The sequence below is a fragment of the Rosa chinensis genome, chromosome 2 (genome assembly GCF_002994745.2).
Source record: "Rosa chinensis cultivar Old Blush chromosome 2, RchiOBHm-V2, whole genome shotgun sequence".
Classification (NCBI taxonomy): Eukaryota; Viridiplantae; Streptophyta; class Magnoliopsida; order Rosales; family Rosaceae; genus Rosa; species Rosa chinensis.
Window position 1 is genome coordinate 67318487 of NC_037089.1, and position 27322 is coordinate 67345808.

Consider the following 27322-nt stretch of genomic DNA (forward strand, 5'->3'; position numbering starts at 1 on the left):
CAGTAGAATAATAATGAACAAGCTCTATGAAAAAAACAAAAAAACAAAAAAATCTAATAGTAAACGAACAACAAGAGTAGCTTCACTCTCATCATCTCAGCCTTGCATTTCAGCGACCTTCACACACACACACACACAAATGCATTGGTAAATTAGACCGAGAAAAATCAGCATTCCAAGCACAAAAGTTAACCGCCACCTCAAATTCGGACAAGAAATGCGATGCAAAACCAAAATCAGTAGAGAAATTAATTTAATCGAAGCTAATTGGAGAGGAACTGAATTCGTACACAGACAAACCCCAAACGATCGAAGAAATTGAAGGAAATAGAGCTAAGCACTCACTCAGTAATAGGAACAGCATGCTTCTTTGTCGCGATGGTTGCAGTACCGAGACCTCCCGTCGCCATTTTGGATTTCTGCTCGAGAAATTTGCCCGGAAAAAAAGAGAACGGACTTTCAGAATGATCTCTAAAATGAAGCGCCGTTAAACTTAACGTTTGGTAGTCTTGTACGGACTTTGGGATTTGGGCGGGAAAGAAAGAGTTAGTTGGAAGAGCTTGCGCAGCTGCAATTCATGCTCACTCGCAGTAAAAAACCGACACGTGTCGGATTAGTCATGGGTAGAACTGTCTTTTCAACACTCTCACAGTCACAGGTAATAATATAGAAGGAAAAAAAAAAAATTAGTATCCTATCTATAAACCGTGCGTTTTTCCAATCCAGATTGCCGCTCAAACCCTTAGCGCTGGTTTTGGTGTGAATCTCTGCTCCCTTTGCCAGGTACTACCTCCTCGATCATCTTTTTGTTTTTTGTTTTTTCTGAATCTAAGTTTTCTATACCTAAATGCCTCGATTCGGTTTCAGATTTGGATTGGTTGGTTCGGGTTGGGTGTTCCTCGTTGATTCTGGTCTTCTTACCTTTCTCCATTACAATTTGCTATAGTGATCCTTAATACCACTGATTTTACTTCATATTTTGCTGCGCTTTCTCGATTTGTTCTGCTAGCTTGTAAGTTCTAACAATGAAGTCATCATCCTTTTGCAACTGGTATGAACCATTTTATGCTTATTGCCGGCTTTTCGATGATTTAAATATGTCATTAAAAGCTTGTGCAAATAATTAGAATGATGACTAAACAAGGAAGAGTTTGCTGGGGTTTAAAATTTTGCATTTATTTGCTGGGGTTTAAAACACTACAATTATTTGCTTCTGTTTCTTATTTAATAGGTAAAGAACACACATTTGTTATATCCGATGATAGCAGTGATGCTGATCGGCTTGTTGAGTTGGTTCTGGCTCAGGTACTCAGTTTATGATTCCTGTAATTCCTTTGGCATGAGTAATCTATTGTATTACATTGAATGAAAACAAACACACTGTTCATCTTTTTAGTTGTATGCAGGGAATGATGCATACTACTCTCTGCATACTCATATGAACTGTTCCTTGCTCGGGTACTTGCTGTATGTATGATGGCTTGTGTGCAACCAGAGAAAGCATAATCGATTACTATAAAGCATTCCCATACTTTGTTATTTATTGATTGGTATACATGATCTGTTGGTTTTATTGTACACATAATAGCACAGAAAAGCAAGGCTGATGTGAGTATTGTTATGGTGGCATAGAAAGATAGAAATGTTCAGAAATGGAAGGTAATATTTGATGGCTGACATAATTTCCGAGAACCTAGGGAAATGGTGGAGAACAAACGTGGGACAACAGAAAGACTAAGACAGGAGAGGAAATATCAAGGGACCAAGCCTTCAACAACACTCAATTTCCTCCAATCTTCTTTGCCTCACAAGAGAGGGCCTTATTGCTTTGCCTTAAGTGACAAAATTATCTGAAGACTCATTAAGCGACAATGGACCTTCGAAGAATATTTACTTACACTAAGATTTTAATCAGACTATTAATGACATTGGCTCACATACATTTTACTTAGATTTCCTCTAGATTGATTTTTATTTTCATTCACCGTCTTTTATTACCTTGGAGACTTCTCTTTGAACCAAAGAGGCCTTAGCTTTAGAGCTGGGCCAATGGGATTAGTTTGGGGCTTCCTCAGCTTTCAATACCTTGTTGCTACTTCTGTATTATGTTGTAGGTTTTGCATCATGCACTTTAAATGCTGTACACTATTTGAATGCCACTGATTTAAATTAAATTTACATATGCAGCAGTCAGGTTGCCTTGGCAGTTTATTAGCTGAGTGAAGAAATCGGCAAAAAGCTTGCCGGTTGTTGCGACCTGAGATATCTCATAAGCACGCACATATGTAGCTTTTGCGTCACGGATTTTAAGGTTCAGCTTATTTATATCTACTGCATGTTATAGTCCACTTCTTAAAGAGGAACTCTTGCCACTTGAATGGCATGGGTTCTTTGGTATTTTGGGATAATGTTTTAATTTTTACCTCTTGGGTTTGGGTGGCCTCAGCTTAATAACCTGACTTATGGTTTAAAAGTAATAAAGCCTATCTATCCGAGAAACAAAATTTAAACAGAAATTTTTTAAAAAGGAGAGCAAAGCAAAGGACACAGAGCACTCCTCTTTAGAAACTCTTTGGTTTATTGATCATATGGTTTTTCATTTGAGTTTTCCTCACTCCTTGTCAGTAAATATTATGCCTCTTATATGCAGGTGATAGGGTGGTCAGTGTGGTTTTCTGAGTGTATATTTTCAGAAGGAAGTTGGTATTGATGAATATTATACAAGTGTGTCAAAATATCTACACAAATGCAACATTTTTCTTTAATTTTTTTCTATCTAGTGAAACCATTGATGAGAAATCTAGACACCAAGCTAGACCTGAAGAAATATGAGGATTTAATCCTTTGCAGCACCTAGATTTCTTGAGTATTTTCATTTTCTAGAAAGTTTGATATTGTGTGAAGTTAAGGAGTTTATTGGTACACTTCAACAGAACTTCCTTGGAACAATTTTGTGAAAATGTGAATTGTTGGTGGAACTAGTTGCTAATACAATCAGGTCGTATGATATAGCATTATATGGCTGCCAACTTCATAGTAATGATTTTGATGAAGTTTTCCCTGCAAAGACTTATTGCCAATTTAGTCTAGCTTCTTTAGAAAAAATAAAAAATAAAAATATACATCTGTCATATATATTCCAAGCGAGCCCACTGAAAAGATCCCCAAGTCGAGTTTCCCCATGAAATTCAGTCTTCCAAATGGTCTATACTTTTCATCTAAGGAATGAATGTAATAATACTATAATAGTGTCCATCTCCCTCCTCCATATCTATTTTTCAGTCCCTTCATGAAAAAATTTCTTAACCCTACAAGTTTCAGTATTTGAAACCGGTGCACCTGTGGACATAGAAGATTTCGACTCAATTTAGTGACTAATATTTGAATGCTGTGGTGATATGTGCAGTCAGATCTTCAATGACTAAAGGACTTCCCTCAGCCCTTTTGGTTAACTGTTTTTATAAAAGGAACTTGTTTCACCAGGGAGAGCTTATAGATGCACAGATGCTTCCTTTCCCTGGCAATGTTTCCTGTCCTCTTTCTAAGGTACAATTATGTTTTCTAATATACTGCTTTAGAAAAACAGTTATTTCCCTTTCCAATTTCTGGCTGGTTAATTGAACGCCGCAGCACCATAAAAGCATTTGGCATTCCAGAATCCCGCTATACAGCAGGTCCCATTTCTCCATTTACATGTTTTGAGTCCTCGTACTAAGGTGCAACTCCTTGGAATGTCCTTTTCATTTTCTGGCTGGTTGGTTCAATTCCCCATCACAGTAAACATATATAGCATTCCAGAATCCAGCTTTACAAAAGAACCCATTACTGCTTGTTACATGGATCTAGCTATCTAAGCTTATTGTTGCTATCAGGATTTTGTCTGTGCAGTAAGACATGCACTCTCTTTTGTTCCAGCCATCTATGATATGCCAGTGGGTATTCCTAAAACTTCACTTCCACCTACACTTGGAAGACTCTTCAAAGAGGAACATTCTGTGGTAAGCCTAACATACTTTGGGGAATATTTCATATGAATCTTAGTGACTAGCAGCCAAGGTGGTTTCAATCTATGTGTTGTATGCTGTTGTTTCACTGGCTTTTGTGTTATCATATATGAAGTTAGGAACTACATCCATTTTCAAATATATGTAAAGATGTCTGGCATAGAATCTTGTTACTAGCCTAAAATATTAAAAATACTACTGTCTGGTTATGCTTCCAATGATTTGTGTACTAGTTTGCTCTCTTCGGCTGTGGGGCGCATTCGCAGTTGCAGTGTTTCATGCAAGCCACTCTAGCAAACATTAGTTGATCAGAGCACCTCTTTCCCATCTGTGACTGGTTATCATTGCAGACTTGCTGCTCTGGTGATAGCTCAGCTTGGCGATGAACAATTCAAAACTTCTTCTCGGTGATGAATAGGCTTCTGTGTATATCTATGATATGAGAAAATCTTGTAACACGAAAAATTATGGGGTACTCTAGCTTATATGAAGTGAGGATTAGTACTTCATAATTGTGCCATGTACCTGCTAATTTTGACTCACATCACACTCACTGAATACCTAGTCTGAAACTGAAAACAATATTTAGTTCATCTGTCTGTTTCTTTGGGTGCACTCAGAAACGGAGAAACCAATCATGAAACAATTTTCTCATCATAACGTCTATGATCGAGAAGAGGGGGAGATGAAATAAACTCGAGGCTGAATGATGCTAGAGCTTTATGTGCTTTAGGTGGATTAAAGATGGGTTTCCTGCTAGCTAGGTTCTACCATTGCATCTCTCACAAAAAAAGGTTCTACCATTGTATCTGGGATTTATGCAAGTCTGATATTGTTGATCTAGTTCTCAGTAATGCTCCTCTACCTGATGGTTTAAATGAGACTCTTATTGCTTTGGAGCCCAAAGTTGATTGCACGCTCGCACTGTAGTCATATATCTACTTGCCCCTCCCAAGTTGTAAAGTTCTCAAACAAGGTTTCAATGTTTGTTCTGCGACTCCTATAAGGCATCTCATGCATTAATACGTACTACTATTACTATCACTTTGAATAGTTATTAAAAAAAATTCATGAGTATGCTAGTGTTTTTACAAGTCATTCACGAAAAATAGATTTTTAGGCCGAGAACTTTGTTTGCAACTCAAGAGGGGCATCTCATTGTACATTGAATCACTATATATGATGACGTAGCTACATTAAAGAAGTTGAACTACTGTAAGTAGCCAAGTCCTGAAAGAGGTTCTTAATGCCAACAGGGCCGGCCCTGAAATTGTGGAGGCCTGGAGTAAAAATCTAAATGAGGCCTTACTAATTCCAACATAAAAAAAATATATTATAAAAATTTGGTCAAATTAATATAACAAGGCAAATAAAAATAATATATAAGAATGAAAAACATAATAGATAAGAAAATTAGCAGAAAAAGAAATGAAAAGACATCAGAATGTAAAAAGGAAAAGCAAAAAAAATGAAAAAAAACATAAATAAAAGAGAGATTACTACAAATCGAACGGAGGTCATGGGTGGAAAATGGACAGTGACTTGGCCAACTGGACTACTTCGCGTTTCATTAAATTGTTTGACATTTTTTGTTAATATATGTTATATACACATATTCTGAGATCTTAGGAGATTGGAGGCCTTGTGCGGCCTCACCACTTGCACTACCTCAGGGCCGCCCCTGAATGCCAAAACTACGTGCTGCTGTCTCCTTTGCGGCTCAACACAATCGAATAAAATTTTGATAGATTCCATTAAAAAAAATAGAAAAAGTACTCTACTTGACTACTTGTACCAACACAATGGAATCAAATTTAATATACCAACACATCAAATCAAGTAGATTGGACTGAATACATAGGTAGACTTACTTCATGCATAAATAAGAATTAGTTAAGTAGACTAGTCTACTCTTCTGTATTGAACTAATGTATCGATACATTAAAACCGTAGTAAATCCCTAATTAAAAAATAAAATAAAAGGCAGAAGTGATATTGTTAGATTCGTGGCAAAAGTGGTTAGGCCTTTCCCGACGGTTAGCCTTTTCTCACCTTTTATAGAATAAAAGGGAAAAAATTATTAGAACCTTTGAAACAGAGCATCGTCTTATCCACCACCACCACCGGAGCTCCTCCTCTGCTCTGTGATTTTGGATTCTGATGATATGTCAGCTTCTTACCACACTCTCACCAGCCTCACTTCTCTCTCCTTGACCTCAAAACGCCGTCGTACTATTATTCCTTCAACACCTCACTCGCTCACACTCGCTCGCTCTTCCCTCACCGGCTTCCGAGAAATCTCCACCGAGCCGAAGCAACCCCAAACCGACGCTGTAAACCTCACAGAAGCGCCGCTTCTTAAGAAGCAGAACGACGTCGTCCCGCAGAAGAAGAAGCGAGACGATGAAGACGAAGATGGAGATCAGGCGATTTCGAAGATTCCGGTTCCCAGGCAGAAGTACATCCCGGTCTCCAAGGCCGAGCTGCTAGACGGCGTCGTTTCGAATCTCTTCCGAGACCAGAACGGCGATGATTTGGAGCAGTTTCTTCTTCTTTCATCGTAACTCCTCAATTGACAGCTGAGTCTGTGCTTGATTAGTGATGAAAGAATCAGAATTGAAGTTTTGCTTGGTTTGCAGGTGCTTGGATTCGATTCTTCATGCCGAGCACAAAAACATTCTGGAGGAAATGCGAGCCGATTATTCGGAACCCAACTCCATGGAGTACAAGCAAGCAATTGAAGAGTTAGCAATGGCTAATGGGCAGGGCTCGGATTCTGCTGAAGGAATCAATGGAGTTGGGAGTGAAGAAAATGAAGCTGAAATTCCGTTCGATTATGTTGAGGGACTGAGGAAACTCTTGGGTTCTTCAGCTAAGGACGTCAAAAGGTATCACCAATTTGTTTTGGCACTAATCTACTTTCTGTTTATTCAATTGTTTTAATAGAGGTTAAGTTTAGAGTTTTTGATACCCTTCACTGTTAGGAGTTGTGCTTAGTGCTTTAGGTGTGTAATTTGCTTCACATGAAACTATTGTACAGTATAAAATGGTAGATTGGTGTGACTGTTTCTCAGTATAAAATTCTCATTTCATGCTATAAGGTAACTCCTTTTAGAAACAAGGAGAAGAATATGGTGGTCATGAAAATAGTTGTTTTGATTTCAATTTTTATCAGTATAGAACTTTTATCTGATTTCATTCCATAAATGAACTGCTATTGGAGAAATATGGACAATAAGGGTACTATTTCAGTTTCTCAGGTAAATGTTTGGAAAGATTGAATGATCGCTTTTCTAGTTTTTAGGAGGCTTACGCAATATATGTTCTTCAGTTAGTCTCAATTGTTCATCCTCATGATATGGAAATCTTTGAAAATCTATGTAGAGTTGCCGTAGCCACTCGTTTCCAGCGCTCTTTCATGCAGCTTCTTTATGACGCTCAGTTTGAAGAACTATCAGCAAGGGATTTAATGTTGACATCTGCATTAAACTCAGATTATCTCCTTACTTTGCCAATATATGTTGACTGGAAGAAGGCTTCTCAGTCCAATGCAATAATATACAGGTGATACTAGTTTTTTAAGTTCAATGCTCTGTTTTCCATTGTTTGTACTTTTACAATATTTTGAAGCTAAACCATGAAGCTGTGATAAATAATAGCAATTTACATACAAAGAATATGGATATCTCTGGGTAGTACCAATGCTCAGTGGATTTGTCTATCCATTGTATGCTAAACTTTCCATTTTGAAGATAGTGAACTTCCAAATATTGATTCCACATATCAATTCCATCTGACAGGCGGGGATATGCAACTGAAAGGCAGAAGGGTCTACTACTTGTTGAAAAACTAGAGTACATACAATCCAAACTTCTACGAGGAATCTTCTTCATTGTATCGAAACCATTGGGGGAAATTGGGAGCTGGATAACTGAGGTCATTGTCTTTTATAGAACCATGACTTCTTTCTGATGAGGCGGCATCCTGTCTTTTCACACATAATCTGACATGTTTTTTTTTCTCTGCTTTAGGACAGTCATTGAAAGTTGCTCTTCAGACACCAGAGGTACAAGAATGGACTGAAAAAATGAGACTTTGGCTAAAGGAATTCTCTGTTATTCAGCAAGCATTTCGTACTAACGAACAAACTTCTGATGATCTGTTGGGAGTAGATCAACTATCAGATAGGGAACTTCCAATATGGCTGGCAGCACAGAGAGCTGTATCTCGTTATGAAGGAATTTTATCCCCAGTTGGACCCCGTGGAAGGCTCTTAAGGAAGTTGCTTTCATGGATTGGACTTATTTCCCTTACACCAGAAACACCATTTGAGTTTGATGCTGATGCTAATGCTTCTGATCCTTATGCAAGGTTTTCCCAATACACTTTTGTCTTTTACATATCATCGTCTGGGAGTTCTTTTTCCACTTGTTTACTGATTTTCCTTTATTTAGGAAAAAATATTGAACTTAAATGAAATTAGCACCAAATATCAATCGTCTTCACCAAAGTGAGTTCATGCTCAATATCTATGTTCCTATAGATCTTAAATTTCCCTTTTAAAAAAAAAAAAAAAAATCTTAAATTTCCTTTTTTATGTTAATTCTCCCATTTGTGAGCAAAGAATGTTTAAAGATCCTCTTGCAACCTAATGAACATAAAATGATTGTACAACCAACCATTTGTTCCTTAAAAGAAATTATTGGTTCATTCCCTTGAAGATCCTCTCTTATCTTTCTTTTATTTCAATGCCTAAACAGAAGCCATTATAGAATAAAGAAGGGATTTGGAAACTTCACGTTGAAGTTAAAGGTGGTGTGATCAAACACAGAAACTAACTGAAAATATGAATGCTCATTTAATGTAATAACCAAGCTAATTAATGAGTTCTATTTATTGTTTTCTCCTTTGGTTTTCCTGCTATTCTAGTCATGGATGTTATAGACCGCAACTATATGATTGTGATCTTATGCTAGTATTTTTTACCCAGGCCCATCTTCTTATCAAGGATATCACTTAGTGACATATGGAGACCTGCTACATGGAAATACTGTGAAAAGAATATATGGAAAATGTTGAAGACTTCTGTTTCCATTCTTTTATCAAAGTCAATCCTCCAGGTATTCCTCAAGATATTTTTACCTCCTTACTTTTTGTGTATGCAAAGCCTTCTAGGATGATTAATATTATTTTTCTGTTATAGATATACAAGTTACAAGATGATTGTGATAGTATTTCTTGTTTTTGCAAAGTAGGAGGCAGCATATCAAGAATTGATTTTGCTGTATACCAAAGAAGGAGATGACAAGAGTACTGAAGATAATGCTTCAGTTCCATCGTTGCAGTTAAAGATTTATGAGAAAATCCCTATTCCGGATCTACCAGTAAATAATTCTGTCTCAATTTTAACCCTCATCCAATGTAATTGTCATTGCTTTAGTGTATGAATTTCAAAGTTACACTGTATTTAACTATTTACTATATCCTGTTAGTGTATGCCCATGAATTTTCTCATTATTTTTTGTAGGTCATCTTTCCCCACAAAAAGCTCTCTTTCCGTATCATAGACACGGTATGTAGATTTTGTTACATGCTGAGAATTCTTTAGGTTAATGCATACAGCAGTTAGGATTTTCTCTGATTTTTACCTGTTGTATATGATATCAGTAATTTACAGAAATAGGCTTTTCTCTAATTCCCCCCTCCCTCCTTTCTTATGTCCATGTCTAGAAAGACCTGGATCACGGCTTTCTAATCAAAGGATACATGAAGATCAGTTAAGAACTATAATTGAATAAGTGATCAACATATGTTTCCAACTCCAGTTTGCATTGAAAGTATTAATTTTACCACAGTGGCTAGTTTATGATGGGCCAGACTTCCATATGTGGAGGTATATCAATTTCTTTTACAGAAAACAATTTGTAATTCTAGATGTCTCTGATTTTATTAGGAACTATTATGACTATGCCAAGAGACTAGGTAGTCTAGTTACAAGTGCCTGTTCAGCCTATAAAACTCTTGTAGTAGTCAGTAGATGTCTCAACTACTGTAAGAGTTGAGTACAGGCATAAAATTTAACCATCAAGTTCGTCATGTCAGCCTTCTGTATCTAATTATTATTGAGTTGATAAACTTTGACTTCTTAAGTTACTATTCATTAATCAGTTACCAACCAACATATATCAGAATATGGATGTATTGCACTCAGCAGTTCCCTTTTTTTTTTTTTTTTTTTTTTTTTCTTTTCAATTATTGCTTAAACAATTTTAACGATCTATTATATTAACAAATGAATCATATTAAAGAGTGTTCTAGCACCCCTGTCACCTTTGCAGCCAAATGCCGACTTCATTCTTGTAGATCTAGTATCTGAATTCTAGTCACTCTGCTTATGCATATTATGAATTTATGATTGACAATTTAAGGCAAAACAAATAGGATAGTGCTAATCTTTGAATAAAGTACTTTCAAATATTTATCTTTGCGACCATATGCTGTTGATTTGCAGGTGCGCTTGGACATTGCCTCAACATTGGCGCTTTCAGCATACTTCATAAACTACAAATTTGTTAATGTCTTATCTTCGCCGTATGCAACCTCTCTCTCTCTCTCTCTCTCTCTTATTATTATGATGAAAATTCTTTCCCCTATATTCGCCTTCGTTTGGCACATTTTTTTAGTGAGAGTCAGTCTTAATTTCAGTGTTCTCACTTTCTAGTTCAGTTTCCCCAGAAAATTGTTACCAAGTTTTCATCTTTAATATTATAACAGGTCAGCAATATATCTTGATGTGGTCGCTATCAGTGCTCTTGTAATATATATCTCCCGTGTGGTTCTGGGATACAAACAGACCTGGGATAGGTATCAAGTGAGTCAACTTCATTTTTCTCTGCAAGAGTTTATAACTATATGCTTTTCAAAATTGGAGGTGTTCAAGTGAACTCATAGTGCAGCCTTTCATTACAGCTTTTGGTCAACAAGACGCTTTATGAGAAAACCTTAGCTAGTGGATTTGGTTCAGTTCATTTTTTGCTGGATGCTTCTGAACAGCAACAAGTGAGGCACTATTCCATTTACTCAACTTTGCTAGATATGTATAGAGAAGGGCGAAGGGAGAAAAGATTTCTAATCATTTCATTTGTTGTGAGTTCAATGGGTTAACACAATTAAGGAACCTTTCTAGTTATAAATGAAAACAGATAACAATGCTAAAAGCAATCTGTTACATTCTCTAAATTACATCAGAAGAATTAGTTTTAATTAGTTGGTTTCCTCATTTGGTTAGGTTCTCTAGTATATTTGATCACATGTTATGTCAGAGCTCCATCTTGGTGTCAGTTTCTCTCCCTGACATCTCCAATGACCCAATTGTGACTCATACGTTAGTATGATAGTATCTCTGATTGGCAAAATCATATCCCCGTTTCATCTTAACGTAATCCTATATTTTAATATCAGACATCTGTAGAGGAAATGCATCAGTTTATCATATCTGTTGAATTTTCGATTAATTTATGCGATCTACACAAAAACTTTTGTTGCTTTGAAAAAAAAATGGTATAAGGAAGCCATTTGTATAATTCTGGTTCCAAGATTTAAGTACTATATATTTTTTTTCCCCCAATATGCAGTACAAGGAAGCCATTTTGGCGTATGCAATCCTTCTCAAAGCTAAGGAGGGAAAGGTTTGTTCTCCTGGTAACTTTGAATCTTTCTAGTATCTCATTGTAAGAGGTTAAAATGCTGCATGCTATGCCTATTTAAAAGTTGAAATAGCTCTGAATCATGATATTCATTCGTTATATGAACTTTTATGCCTGCTGCTTATAACCTTATGTAATTTTAGTACTTTGTTGAAGTATATTGTAGTTTCTTTTACTTCCGCTTTGTAACCAACGTACTAAACAGTGATAAGAATAGCAAGAACGAGGAGAAGGTCGAGACTGATGAATCCAAGTTTCATTATAAGAAGTAATATATTTCTTGTTGTCATATTCATAATAGAAGAATATGATCCTAGCTGGATTTTTATTTGTACTTTATCTGCTAATGTTCATAAGCACAATGTAACAGCTGAAGTTGATCATAATTCTGAATTAAAAGTCGGGAAAGAGAGATTCCGATGCTCATTTATGCTTAGGAGTTTTAGTAAAATCAGTAGAAAAAAAACTTGCTTCTAAGATGCATGGAGCTGAGTGGTCATCCCATATCTGAGGGTTTAGAGGCCAGGTATCTGGTATCTGGGTTAACATCTCACTTCTTGAACTGTTAAACAGGCCATGAAAAATGTCTACTGTTCCTTTCTTGTCATCATTTTGTCAGCTGCATAATCACCAAGATGTTTTATGACTGCAGCTTACAAGTCGCGGGAGTGTTGGAGACACATGCGAAAGATTTATGTATGATGTGTTTAAAGTAAAGGCAAGAACAGAAGTCCTTTACCTAGCAATTTTCACTATGTGTAGGGGTTAGAGCCATGCATGGCTACCTCTGGATACATTCTTTTCGTGACTGTTGGTTTAACCTCATGCAGGTTGAAATGCCAGTTGACAAGGCAATTGCTACATTATTAAGACTGGGGCTTGCTGCAGAAACAAGTATTGGTGGAAGGATTACTCTGCAAGCTATTCCATGTTCCAGTGCATATGATTCCCTTAAACAACGTTGGAATAGTTTACTCAGTCAAGATTGATTATTGTCCAGCTCCAAAGCCATACAAGTCGATCAGGACAAATTATTCTCATGAAATCATGAGAAATTTATAAATTATTAGAAAATAGATCATGCAATTGCATCTGTATAGTTATATTATAGCAAAACGGTGTAAAATCTCTTCGTCAATAATAAGCGCATACTCTCTTCATCATCATTTTGTTCTTTTCTTTTTTTCTCTTTAAGAAAAAGAGAGAAGCTAAGCCAAGTAATTCAACTAGTCGTGAGTATAATCAGTTGCAATGTCTGATAACTGCTTCACAACCACCGCTTCCCCCGCACCATTTTGAAAAGCCCCCATTTACCCCCATACCCTGAAGTCTAGAAACTTTCCTAGCCGAACCAAGAAATTAAATTTTGAAAACCAAAGTCAGGCTTTTCGTTGTTGTCTCAACTTTTCATCTTCCTTGTCAAATTAGGAAAAGTCAACCCTTGAAAAAATACCTGGCCAGACTAGGAGAACTAATCATTAAACAATTAATGGGGTGAGATTTTATTCCTGTTTTTTTTTTTTAATGTAATATTTTACTTCACTAAAAAAGAAATTGAGACATATATTTAAAACAGAGAGAAAATTATTGAAATATTTAAAAAATAAATAAATAAATTGGGTATCCAACTATCCATTTGGGTGACGAGGATAATTGCAAAATAAACTATGCATATCTGATATTACTGAATTATTTAGAGAGAAATGGCTCTCCGCCTGTCTCTATCTCTGGTAAACCCTAGCCGTCATGGCTGGGAACTCTATCAATGGTGTACGTCGCCAATACCAAGCAGACCTTTTATCTCTGCCTCTCGTTGTCTTCTTGCGGCAATCCAACGTCGTCTTTGTTTGACTAATGTTCTTTCGGTTTGTCTCTCTATGGAGACTCTCCAAAGTAAACTTGGAATTAAGAGTGGGATGGTCGAGGATGGTCTCTCGAACTGGCTATTAGCAGAAGATCTGGTAGGGATACGACCAAGTTGGGCAAGTTAACTTGGAGGCCCAAATCCAGCTGGGTGCTGAAATCGAATGGGCTTTGGGTGCCCTAGAATACTTTTTGGACGTGGGCCTTTATGTGGACCAATCTGTTGGGATCCAAATCTATGGGATTTCGTATTTGGGATCCAGGAGGATGGATCCGGCTAAATCTTCTAGTTCTAGTTAGGATGGCAAGGACAGAATTTAGTTTTTTGTTGAACTATGCCTATTTACTATGTCCTAGATTTGCCATAGTTTATAGGCTTGCTCCTAATAAATGAACACTGGTTGTCTAATGAGTGGTGTTTGCATACCACGTCCTAAACTTGCCCTAGAGTTGGCAGGGAAGGTATGTATCTGTGCAATTATGGTTTGGGATCAATGAAATTGCTTTGGTTAAAAAAAAAAAAAAATTGGGTGACGGGAATCTTGTGCCCTTCCCTGCGATGAAATGGGATTGAAAAATTTTCATGGTCCTCGTGCCCCATCTACCCATATCTAGTCAGAAGTAATTCCTAGCTCAATTGAAAATCAGCAAACAAGAAAGAGCGTAAAGCTGCTCATACATACTTGAATACTTGATGGCCACTTTTGTGGGATCATGAGACATATGCATTGCACGATTAGTTGTTTTGCATACATTTAACATGGCATGAACAACCATGGAAAAAATATGGCGATTTTTGCATTTATAGACACCTAACATGGATTGGCCAAGGAAAAAGGGCGAGGAGATCGATATGGATGAATTGTACATATATAGTCTTATGGATTATTGTAATGTTATCATATATATGAAATATTGGAAAAAACTAACAAATAAATATTTGCCAATTTTGATTATATTGAGCATGAAGAGCAAAAAGGAGAAGCACTTCATTTCACTGAAACACATCAGCACAATTACTAGATGAAGAGAGACATCAAATATTGCATAACTTATCAGTCATATGCAATGCATGATTAATTAGGTGCAAACATTTAATATGACATGAGCATACATGACTAAAGTAGATACGTGGAAGAGACTGAGATATGGATCGACCAATAGGTAAAAGAAAAAAAAAATAGAAAAAGAGAGATTAGATATCCGATTAAATGTAATCGTTATTTTTTTTAATTTTTTTTTTAGGGCAATGGAAGACTAATCCATTGATGTAAATCATAACGACCACACTCGGTCAAGCATGAAAGGTACAGACACCCTTTATATTACAATGCGAGCTTAACGAAGAAACTCAAAATCCAAAGGAAGTCCAAAAAAGAAACTACCAACAAAAAGCAATAAACTAAAAACCAGAAAACAAGAACCTTATGGCTTCCAAAGTGTGACACCTCCTTGATTCCGTTGTCGCCTAAGACCCTTCTGGTGTACGTCGCCAGAACCAAGGAGACCCCATCACACCCTAGCTGACATAGGGGATCTTCTCCTACTCGGACTTGGAAGCAGGCAAAGATGCCACTCCCTCTTGCATACCATGCATACTGCCAGGACCTTCCAGGAAGAACCACCGCTCACAGACGTCACCTGCTTAACCTTGTTCCTCTGTCCCCGAGGCCTACGGTTGGGAGGCGACGTCACCTTCACTTCCACCAAACCATCAGAGGAGAATTCTAACCCAAGATTTTCCGGCTGCAGAGTGGCCGGAGCAATAGCTAGACAGTGTTTAGCTTTCTTACTAACCTCCGTATCCACCTCCTCCCTAGGGCGGCGCACCCCTACTACTGGATCATAAGCGGATGTGCCCTCCGACCCAGGCAGAGCCATCAATTCCTGAAGAGGACGGATATGCACTTGTTTCTTCTTCAGCAGGTTAGGAACCTTGAAAGTCGAAAGCAAGGAAGGAGAGGGGTGGGAGTTGGCCAGAAACAAGATGGCGGGGAAAGCCGTCCCCGAAGTCTGCTGCAAGCCGTCATCCACCACAGTATCGGTGTCCGACTCCTCCTCCCTAGGGCATCGCTACCCTCCATGATTCAAGAGAGCGCACAGCCTGCAACGCCCTAGCAATCGCTCATACCGGAACCGCAACGTTAGGACGTCCGTGGGAGAAACCCTAACCCTACGATCAAGGCGCATTGGGTCATGGATGGAGAGAATAAGCCTAACTCAAGCTTCCCCATGATGAAGAGCCAACCAATCCACCTCCAGGACCTCTCTAATCGTATCTCCCACCAATTTGACCGTGGGTTCAGTCAGGATACCCGGTGGGATACCCTGAAGCACCACCACCACCCAGATCCAGACAAAGTCGAGCTTCACCTCAGCAATCGCTGAAAAACCATCATAGTCATTCAGCAGAATCATAGCCCGTTGAAAGCCCCATGGACCTCCCTTCTTCACCCTTGCAACATCACGTTCATGAGTGAACGTAAAAAGAAAACGATCACCCCGGGGTTGGACTTCCACCGTCCCCGTCAGTCTCCACATGGATCGGACCGCACTCCGGAACAAATCCAAAACCACCGCCCTGCAGGTATTGAGTTTCCCCACCAAGTAAAATTTGCGAGCTAAAAATTCCTTCCCCGGAACCCTAAGGTTCCCCAAGTCCACTGGTTCTTCACCCTCTCTGAGCGACAACTTGGTCGCTAGCCTAGCAGTCATGGAGGCAATAGCTGCAGCCATGAATCGGGACGCCGCACAACTCGAAAACCCTAACCCTAGCAGAGCGAGAGAGGGGGGGAGTAAAAGTCGCGATATGAAAGGGTTTAGGGTTTAGGGCCCTAAACCCTAAATGTAATCGTTATCTTGAGGTGAGTCTAGACTCTAGAGAAAACACAATAATTTAATTTTAGAAGTTGACCAGAATTCATTCAAACATGAGTAATAGCAATGATCGTAAATCACAGAATAGAGTTCAACTCGATTTAACTGTTCTTACAAGAGTAAGAAGACAGATTCGTTTTCGAGTTAACTTATAAAACTTCATAAGATGCATTCAAGTCATTGAGTTACAGCTCAAGCAATATCCATATTAAACCACTTTATGTGATTTTCATTTAGAAGATAGGTGAATTGATTTTAATCTAGTACTAGGGATATTACATTCGTGTGGTAGCTAGATTGGGAGACAAAAGTAGTCTGAAGCTACATCAACCAAAACCAAAGTGACAATCCACAGCTGACTTGCAATAGTATTTTGTTTCTTGCTAAATGTGGCTGACAGTGCAGAAGAGTCAAATTCTTCATAACCGCTCTACAATTATCAATGAGATAAGCAAGATCATAGCAGCATCCATTTTATTCATTAGTGATAAAATGATAGCAATTTTCATCATATTCACTTATAGTAATTTGCACGGGAAGTATTTGTAATACCTGTTGTCAATAAACACGAAAATAGAATACCAAAAGTTGAGCATCAAGGTCTGACGTGACCAATGTTAGCAGCAAAGTAACAGTTTCCCACCCACTTCTTTCCAATCAAGAATGATAACCCTTGTACCAATTTTTCCGGTTTAGGAGAACCGAGAAGCATCAACATTAAGCTTCAACATAGCTCCCGCCTGCCAGCAAGCCAACTTAAGTAGTATAAGAAACAGCTCTAGCATGTCTTTTAGCATCCATACATTCATGATAGCATAGGAGCTGTCAAATCACTCAAATGAGTCAAATCTTTGGTGCCACTACCAAATGACCGGGGTGTATGAGGCTAGGAGGGCAACCAAGAATTTACCAACTTCTTTATTTAGCTGTATCCTCTGGACACTCTCAATAAGATGAGAATACAGATTGCCTGACAGCCGGGAGTGAAGTTCCTCAGTTTGGTCATGCCTTTACAGTTTAAAGGAACAAATATCAAAAAGACAGATCCACTCTACGCAATTGTTTGAAGCTTATGCATGGATGGTGCATGGTGCTGATCTTCTGAAAGAAGGTATGCTAGTGATCTCATTAGCCACATCAGCAGGAGTTTAGGAGAGAATAGATCATTGAGTTTTCAAAGCTGACTTCTTAAATAGCTAGATATGTTACAGAATTTATCAATACACTATTTTAGTAATTTGTCTTGATTGCAGAAGCTAGTTAAGAGGAATAGGTCATCAGCGAAGAAGAGATTGGTTATTCCAGTACCGAATTGAGAAGTTTAACTGGTTTCTACAAATAATGCTCGATCAACTGCTTCAGGAATTTTAAGAGCGTGCTTTGAATACAAATTGCACAAAAAGAAAAGCAAAAGCTATGTACATACGGAACTAGCTTATGAGGTATATAAATTACCTTTCTAGGGGAATGTTACATGCCCAATTCAGCAAATCTAGCTCACTAGGGAACTCAAATACTACTGGATGAGTTGTTAAAACGAAGATTTTGACAGGCACCAGCTAACTATGCCTAGAAATTAGGAAGAACTCATAGTCCAGGTGCCTGTTTACAGATTGCATACTCCCTTACTTCACAACATGCTCTTGCCATAAGAACGAGTCTCCTCAAGTGTCCTCAAATGCACCTCTGAAACTCCATGAAAATGCTTCAGCCTGGCCTGGTGTCACTGTTGTCTACCTCAGTGCTGATTCATGACAATTACTTTTAGGTTGTCCTAAATGCAAAATGTGTATCCATATTTAAGTGGATGAAATATGAAGAACTGAAGGCATACCACTCATCAGAAAGCATCAACCTGATAGAGGTGCAGTGCACCATCGAACAACCCTTGTCCTGTAACAGCTGGTTTTTTACAGCTGGATCTGTCTCTAGCAATTTTATGTTCATCTCTTCAGGCAGTTCACTCAGCATCTGCTGGTGTAAATGATCATGCCGAAATTACTGCCAAAGATAAGAGACCACAGATTGGCGAGACATTTCAATGTGAACTTTTTGCCTCGCTTATAATTCAACTATTATACCTCACTTGTTGTAAACTATTATGGCTATATCATGTAAATAGATATAGGATAATATATGTTGACTTGTGTGTCATGAAGCCATGTGAAGAAGCAACAAATATAGCAGCAGAATCTTGTAAAGCTGCAGCAAGTAGAGCAGCAGAAACCATGTGAAGTTGCAGCAAAATCTTGACATTCTTGACATAATCCTTTGTAATCAATGCAGCCACAACAATGTACTTATTGTTATGGCTTTCACACTAGTTTGTACTCCTATATAAACCCTTCTCTTGGAAGAAGAAAACACAACATACTACATCCCATCTATATGAATCAAAGCTCTCTCTATTTCTGAAACACTTTCACTTTCATTTCACAACACGTTATCAGCACGAATAGCTCTAGGATTCGAATTGCCAATTGCCAAGAGAAGAGGTGAATAACTCTTGGGTTGCAGAGAATAGGAGGTTCATCATTCAATCAACATCAATCTACCAGCTCTACAACCAAGTTTGTTTTTCCAAGCAAAAACAGATTTTGCTGTTTCATTTTACCTTCTGTTCTCTGTGTTCCCTTATTTATTTAAAATATTAATTAAACTCCAAAATTCACCAAATTTTGTACGCTGGAGCCCTTGTATGTTTAGTGCATCTCTGTAAATTTTCATATTTTTCTGGGTAGTTTTTCTTAGTGTTTCAGTTCGTCTTTCGACTGTAGTTCAGTAGGAACTGCAGTCACGATTTATGACTTTTGTTGAAGCATCTAGTTTAACTTAATCCTGAGACACTTATTTCCCTTACACTATAATTGAATGAGAAAAAGGAAAATCAATTGCTTCTAATTTAGCTATCAACTTCTTCAGTTCATGTATATTGAGACAAATACTTATATATACTTGTTTAGACTTCGCAGTCAGTGTATATAATACATCTTTCCTTCATTATTTATTATGATAATGATTTTTGTGGTGTTACCTGCTCATATTAAATTAAATATTTTACTCGTTTAAATTCTTTGCATTAGAATATATATGTGCGGAATGCAAGTACTTAATGAACCAGAAGTTCACACATAAATATTGAACCGGAAGTTCACACATAAATATTGAACCAGAAGTTCATAATAAATATTGAACCAGAAGTTCACACGTATCGAACCTGTATTTTCGACAACACTGAAAGATTATGAATCTTTCCAAGTAGGCTCATCTAATTATATGCAATGTCTAGGTAAGATTCAATGAGGCTGTGTACTTAAGCGAGCCTCGGTCCACCTAAACCTCAATTTCTTACCTGGTCGTATTTAATTGGAATTACCAAAATGGTTGAATAATAATATTTCATGTGTATCGAACCTGTAGCTTCGATAATACCATATAAGGGACTTGAAGTTTCCTTCATAAATTCACCATACATGTTTAATCTGATTTTTTCATACCATGTTATAGAACCTGAAGTTCTTATTGATTGCTTATGGAAGTTATTACCAATAGCACTAACTATTGTCCTTTAAATCCTTGTAGAAAATGTCAAATCTCAACATGCTTGACGTTGTCGCTTTGGAAGTTTCCGGAAGGAACTACCTCAAGTGGACCCAAGATGTCAAGCTTCATCTTACTGCAAATAAGATGAGATCAACAATTATTGCTGACAACATCACCCCTGAAGACATGAAGGCAAGGGCTATGAGTTTCATTAGGAAACATATGGAGGAAGTACTCAAGGTGGGATATTTAGCTAAAGAGGACCCACGGTCTCTTTAGGTCACTCTAGAAGAGCTATTCAACCATCAAAGGTCCATCTACTTGCCGGAAGCAAGGCACGATTGGCAGAACATACGTTTCCAGGATTTCAAGACTGTCAATGAGTATAACTCTGAAATCTGCCGGATTCGGTCACTCCTAAAATTCTGTGGAGAAGACAAGCAGAACAGCTTTCTGCACACACACACAAAAAAAAATTTAATTAATTAACAATGAAAAAGAAGGCAAAATAGCCAAATTAGCCCCTAACTTTTCCGGTAGCTGCTAATTTACGCCTTGACATTTCAATTTTGATTTTTCACACCTTAACTTTTCTAACTCTTGCCGATTCACACCCTACCGTTCACTTTTAGATTTTCTATCCAATTTCTCCGTTAACTTGTTGAGCGTTTTCATCTTTCCAATTGTCCCAAAAAAAAAAAAGAACTTAACAATCCAATTGTTCAAGAATATCAATAGTACAAATGAGGGTATTTTTTTTTTTTAGCTCTTAACACTAACAAAAAAGACATCTACCCTAAAACTGTAAATCATACTCCCTCTCACCAAAACCATAATTGTTGGTTCCTCAACACGATTGAATAATAAATCATTCAATAGTTCATTACAATTAGAGCTATCTCAACCAAAATAATCAAGTCTAGCTAAAATCCAAATATTCAAGTCATGATTAACTTTCAAACAAAACAATACTAGAATTTTTACATACAGTAGTTTGGAACATCTCCATTATTCCTGATCTTCACCTTCTCCATTCCAAATTCAGAACAGAAAAGAGCGCTTCATCTCTGCAATGAACGCTTCATCTCTTCACTTTTATCGTTTGATTTCTCTCGAAAAGAAAAAAAAAAGGAGTCTCATACTCTTCCTTAACGTATGCTTAAATAAATTTTTTTTTTTGTAACAATTGGAAAGATTAAAACGCCCAGCAAGTTAACGGAGAAATTTGATGAAAAATATAAAAGTTAACGGTATGGTGTGAATCGGCAAGAGTTAGAAAACTTAGGGTGTGAAAAATCAAAATTGAAATATCAGGGAGTAAATTGGTAGCTATGGGAAAAGCTAGGGGGTAATTTGGCTATTTTGCCGAAAAAGAATATTGAAATCAATTTATGAAAATTATCACTAGAAATATTACTTACCCCATTTGTTAGCCAACTCCCAATGAAGACATCGCACGATCCTTCACCTGGCAGGCCATACCAAGCCATTCTCTTGATGATGTCTTCAAGAGAGTCATCTGGTTGAACATTTGTTTCCAAGTATGTGATAATAGCTCGGCCAATCACTATACGTCTCTGGCAAATACAGCGAATGATGTACCCTTCGCCAGCACACAATACTTCTTTAATTTATCATCAATGATAAATATATTGGTGTTGGTTCTATATGACTCTCTGGAGTCGACCCCAAAAAGATAATGATCGTCATTATAGCACACAACGATGCTCGTCCCTCTGGTACAAAATCTTCTTTTGCAATTAAAATTGCATGCATCTATGGCGAAGTGGGGGGACATGCTGGCAGCCATGCAAACAAATGTTAGAACTTGACCACCCAACTACACTAGGTATTACAGATGCAGCTAGGGATAAGGGCACACTGGTGCTCGGTAATATCCTCATAAACTAAAATTTGGAATGCGTGAGGGTTTGTGCATAACCATACATGTTTGCTTCTGGGATGATCTGAATATGAAAATCAAAACAAGAATTGATGGAGCAACATCATGACCAATGTATTAAAAAAACGTGCCTCAGGCGTGCCTTAAGGCTCAGAAGGCGTAAAACTCACCTTAAAATGAGTCAGTTTTGATGCCAAGGCGATGAGGCGCAAAAAGCGCAAAACAAGGCGTAAAAAGTGTAAAAGTCGCTGCTTAAGGCGCCAAAGGCGCACGCCTAGCAATTTTTTTTTTTTTTGTTCAAAACTCAAAACGACATCATTTGAAATTTCAACTTCAAATCTTTAATTTCACTTTATGGTTTGGTAATTTTGTTGAATTATATGGTTCTAGTACTCTACTTATTATGAATGAATGACAATTAATAATGTTTTTTGTCTACTCTTAATGTTCTATATATAAGAATTATAACTACATAAGTATAGATCGTTTATACCGTAAGGCTAAAGCCTTACACGTCAAGGCTTACGCCATACTGAGGCTCTTCCGAAAACGCCTCAACGTTTTAAAACATTGGTGCTGAGTGCCTTGGCTGGAACTGGCATTCATCATGAGCAACGTAACTGTGCAAGACCCACCACCGGAGATACTATACATGATTCCACACTTGGAACTCAAAATTGGCACTTCTACAGTTCTACTGTCTAGATGACCAAGTCAATGGAAGGTCAAAAACGCCGCACGTAAGTTACCATGAGGTATCCTGTATATCCCATGCCACTGAATACCAGGATCTGGGATGCGGATCATTTAAATAGTTGGCTCCCCATAAATATGTGAATATAATGATCAATCACTACCAACTAGGAATGAGCAAACGGGGATTCCCCCACCCCCGCCCCTGCCCCAAATTTCCCCTACGCCCCTGTTCCCCATCTGGGGATATTTTCAAATGGGGGATTCCCAGCCCCGCCCCCGCATTTGCCATTTTCTCTATATGAACTTTTTTGTTTTTCTATTTTCTATCTTTTTAGATTTTTTTCCTTTCCTTTTTTGACCAAAAAAAATTTCACAAATCACAATTACATGACGATCCAACGATCGGATCCTCACGGATCACCTGGAGGATCATCTTTACTGATTTATATGAAGATCCAACGGTTGGATAGTCCCGAATTGCCCTTAGAATCATTCTCACAAAATTATATGAAGATCCAACGGTCAGATCCTCACTGATAGCCTTTTGAATCATCTTTTCACAATTATACGAAGATCCAATGGTCAGATCGCCCATAAGATCATCCTTTCAAAATTATACGAAGATCTAACGGTTGGATCGTCCCGGATCGCCTTTAGAATCATCCTCACAAAATTATACGACGATCCAAAGGTCGAATCCTCACGGATCTTCTTTTGAATCGTCTTTTCACAATTATACGAAGATCCAACTGTAGGATCCTCATGGGGAATAAGAAAAATTATAAAAATGTCCCGGTTGAAAAAAAAAAAAAAATGGGGAACCCGCATGGGTAATGGGAAACCCGCCCCCGCCTGACAAATGAGGGGAAAACCCGCGGGTAACGCGCCCCTGCCCCCGTTTGCTCATTCTTACTTCCAACAGGTTCCTTTATCTTGTCATAACACAGTTCGGGTCTGCTGAGGCTGTTTAGACTCGAGAACATTCAAAAAGCAGCTTCAAGTCACTCTGACCCTGTAATGTTTGTTACCCAGACAGCTACATCTTTGGCAGGTACAAAGTACTAACACCTCAGTACTGAAGGAGTATTACCCTCTTTACTATTCCACAAGTCACCACCACTAAAATCCTTAAACTGCTCGTGCTTATCCCAGATATATAGCTTCAAATCTGAAAAGTCTCTTATCAAAGTCAGAGGAGAACTAGATGTGACACATATTTAGATAGGACTGTGATCAGACTTTGTATGTGCAAGGTTGATCGAAAACAAAGGCCTCATTGCAACTTCACCAATCAGTCTTTCACACGGTTCTGTCAGTCTAGGTAAACTTGAGACCCGTACACCAAAGGTCAACCATATAATATTCCATAGTAAGAAAGCAAGTCAATGAAACGTCGTCCGAGCAACCAAGGAGCACTGTAACTCTCTGATACCACATCAAGGTGATTCCATAACTCCTCTCTCTACTGCTGACAAGGGCAACCATAACTGGCACAGAAAAGCCAGGGCCTCTTGCAAGGATAAGAAACGTGAGCAGCAGTGAATTGATCTGTGGTACTTGGAATATCAACAGCAACTTTTTCATCATTCATCAACAACCACAACCCACCAGCGAACCCTTGAGCATCCACAATCTCAACCTTGGGGAAGCCTAAACAGCTAGCAATGCCCATCACCTAATGACAGATTTGACAACCATTACTCTGAGCCTAATAATATCCATATGGTGAGTAGCAACACCAATAAAATTGGTACTAGCAAGCATTCCAGCACATTGCATTCATCATTAAGAAGATACTCTAATAGGGAATGACCCCATTAAATTCCCATAATCATGCCGTGAGAAGAATTGAAGGTAACTTCCCATTTCTTTCAATCTCACTGGGGATAAAAACAGGTAGCAGAATTACTATCAACAAAGTTGACAATTGGGATTGCAAGGGTCGGCAAGTGACTCGGGATGGCCTTGGGTGGTTGATGGCCATAAAGCGATGGGCGGTGAAATGTACAGGTTCTGCCATCTCCATTAGTGCCATAACTTGCATCATCAAGAGTTGAATGAGAGCATTCTTGATTGATATAACCTTTGTCTCACCAAAGAACTTCCAAAGCTGGAATCTGAATTGGTACCAACGGTATGAACTTGACTCTCAGGGCGAAGCCAAACATTCAGCATAGCCAGGAGGATAAAAGGAGCAGCAATCTAAAAATCCTAACAAGAATTTCACTATGTTGTTGAGGGTAGTTTTGTTTCCTGCTTAAGCGGGGGAAAAGGAAACGAGGAAATCTTTGGGGTCCTTTTTGAAACATCTTCCGTTGCCCTGCTCTGATAGGGAGTTGTAGTTCAATTTTACTCACCACATTCCATTACTCATACGCTCTTTCTCTTTTGTTTACAATGCTTTTTGGGTTTACATCGCAGGTGCTGCAAAGTTTGGGAGATCTTAATCGAAAAGCAAAAACCTAAATTACTGGTTTTTCGTCAAAACTAATTTGACCATTTTTTTTTTCTTCCTTTATTATATCAAGTCTGGCTTAGTTCTATAGCATTGTCACAGAGAAACAGAAAGCCATGAAGAACCCGCCATGGCTGTTGAGCCTATAACGGAAATGACAAAAGGAAGCATTTTCATTCTCCCCAATTTTTTGTAACCGGTCGAAAATAAAATGTAAACAGAATACCATCCTTTATTTCTGGAATTTCAAAATAGCATTCAGGGAAAAAAAATACAATTCCCCACTCACCATTCTAAGCAACCAAATTCCCATATCACCATTCCAAGAAACCCAGACGCTTTCAAACCCAAGGACAAGAAAAAAGCAACCAAATCCGAGGACAAGTTCCATTCAAATCATTTGAATCTTAGGGTTCGGGTTCCAACTATGTGCAACAGTTGATTCCCAGTTGATCAACTAAGTATTGAGAAGCTTATACGTCACTCACAGTTGGTACAAATAGGTTGTAGAGACCAAGTGCCAACCCTTAAACCACAAGTTCTGCTGCTCAAACCCCAGAATGTAAGTATTGCATGAATATCTAAGGATAAGCTCAATCTGCCAGGCGGGTTAGAGCATACAACCTTTCAAAGTTGATGAATGCTCAAAACGCAAATAAATCCTTATCAAAGGTAACTATGGCTACAATGTTGATACAACCACAAACCTAGAAACACTATCTTCTCATCAGCAATTCAGCAGCATTTCTGTGAAAAACACCAAGTGATATAATAGTTTCATCTCTGCCAACTAAATAGTGACTCTACCCCTAAATTTCGTGTCTAGACTCCATAGTGAAAGCTTATCACACTAACAATACAATTCCAAACTAAAACCAGTAAACAATACCAATGGAACTTCATTAACAGCAGGCATTGGTTTCAGGCTCTGACCATTAACAGTCCGGCAAAGAATAACACACTTCACAATCCAGACTCAGACATACTAACACACTTCACAAGCAAAACAAAGCAGTAGGCATTGGTTTCGGCTCTGTCCATTAACAGAGTGGCAGAGCATAAAGGCCTCTAAAACCCCAAAATCCTCACCTAATAATAAACTTTCTACATTTTAACATCAAAACAACCAGCATTGCAATCCACGCAACATGAATCAATAATTCGCAAACCACATTACGCGAAAAAATAAACTTAATCCAAAAATAACAGATATAAATACCAGAATATAATAGCATTGAAAGAGTTAAGAACAACACAAAATTGAAGTCTGAGCTTAAATATCCAATACATGAAACACCGAAATGATGAACAACTACTAGTAGTATTAGAACGAACCATGGGAATCAAATCAAAATCAGTCGACGTTCTGCATGATATCCTCGGCGGTGAACTTGGTGCCCTTGTCCTTGTCAGCGGCGGCGCGGCCCTTGGCCTTGCGGTCGAGCAGAGACTTGCGGTCCTTGTCGAGCCTGAGCTTGGTGATGACCACCTTCGAGGGGTTGATGCCGACGTTGACCGTCGACCCGTTCACCTTCTCCCTGGTGATGCGCTCGATGTGGATCACCCACTTGCGGCGGTACACCTGGACCACCTTGCCCTCGCGGCCCTTGTAGGTCCCGCGCACCACCTGGACCTCGTCGTCTTTGCGCACCGGCATGGACCGGACGGTATACTTGGACCGGAGGTCGGAGGAGAGAGGCGCGCTCATCAGGACGCGGCGGACCGACGACGGCGCCGTGAAGTGAGCCTTGCGGCTCTTGCGGCGGGAGCTCGAGACGCGGGGGTTCCTCTTCATCTTCTCTCGCTAGGGTTCTGGTGGCGGCTACTCTCTCTGTGTGGGTGAGGAGAGAAGGGCAAATGAGAGAGAGGGTGAGGCTGGGGATTAGGGTTTTATAGCGAGGCTTTTATAAAGAGAGAGAGAGAGTCTCTGTGGGGTTTTGGATTAGGGCTTCTGTTTGGTACAGTGAATGGGCCGTTTGAAGACGGTGGCCCAATGTGAACTTATAACCAAAATTGATGGTTCGTCTTGGATTTTTCTTTTTCAGAGGAATTTATATATTATATGGTTAACTAAATTTTTCTCCCGTAACTCCTTATTTATTGTTTTATATGAGCATACTTTTAAGTTTTAACATGGAAATAACTTTGGGGAAATACTATTGTTTCGCACCAAAACAACTTGTTGTGATTGAACTATGAGTGTTTAGATGCTTAGCAAGACCCGCACCAAACTAGAATTTGTTGATTCTCGATGATTTTTTGTTGGTCTGTTTAA

The 27322-nt window shown here is 38.5% G+C and overlaps 2 protein-coding genes and 1 long non-coding RNA gene across 17 annotated transcripts; 2 read left to right on the plus strand and 1 right to left on the minus strand.

The window, feature by feature from the left end:
• The first annotated feature begins 707 nt into the window (after positions 1–707).
• LOC112187086 lies at positions 708–4900 on the plus strand. 15 transcript variants are annotated; one of them, XR_005805474.1, is made up of 4 exons: positions 708–783; positions 868–1012; positions 1232–1305; positions 1397–4899. It is a non-coding gene; the product is annotated as an uncharacterized LOC112187086 (long non-coding RNA). The 15 variants fall into 15 exon arrangements; XR_005805476.1 differs by having other exon boundaries at positions 1407–4899; XR_005805475.1 differs by having other exon boundaries at positions 868–3546; positions 3873–3998; positions 4238–4898.
• A 1182-nt stretch (positions 4901–6082) lies between these two features.
• LOC112188360 lies at positions 6083–12876 on the plus strand. Its single transcript, XM_024327460.2, has 14 exons — positions 6083–6564; positions 6644–6892; positions 7389–7568; positions 7805–7940; positions 8041–8375; positions 8995–9124; positions 9260–9388; positions 9532–9576; positions 10516–10595; positions 10779–10875; positions 10974–11063; positions 11639–11692; positions 12363–12428; positions 12541–12876. The coding sequence occupies exons 1-14, from the start codon at positions 6170–6172 to the stop codon at positions 12697–12699; spliced, it is 2145 nt and encodes a 714-aa protein (XP_024183228.1). The 5' UTR covers positions 6083–6169; the 3' UTR covers positions 12700–12876.
• Positions 12877–26238: 13362 nt separating this feature from the next.
• On the minus strand, positions 26239–26929 carry LOC112190972 (60S ribosomal protein L26-1). Its single transcript, XM_024330488.2, has one exon. It carries the CDS (start codon positions 26840–26842, stop codon positions 26402–26404), a length of 441 nt encoding a protein of 146 aa, XP_024186256.1. The 5' UTR covers positions 26843–26929; the 3' UTR covers positions 26239–26401.
• Positions 26930–27322: the final 393 nt, after the last annotated feature.

Excerpts from the sequence above, each read along its gene's own strand:
- LOC112190972 (XM_024330488.2), bottom strand. The coding sequence starts at position 26,842 with ATGAAGAGGAACCCCCGCGTCTCGAGCTCCCGCCGCAAGAGCCGCAAG.
- LOC112188360 (XM_024327460.2), top strand. The coding sequence starts at position 6,170 with ATGTCAGCTTCTTACCACACTCTCACCAGCCTCACTTCTCTCTCCTTG. Across the intron at positions 9,577-10,515 it reads CTTTCCGTATCATAGACACG|GTGCGCTTGGACATTGCCTC; the intron begins GTATGTAGATTT and ends GTTGATTTGCAG. Across the intron at positions 12,429-12,540 it reads ATGATGTGTTTAAAGTAAAG|GTTGAAATGCCAGTTGACAA; the intron begins GCAAGAACAGAA and ends AACCTCATGCAG.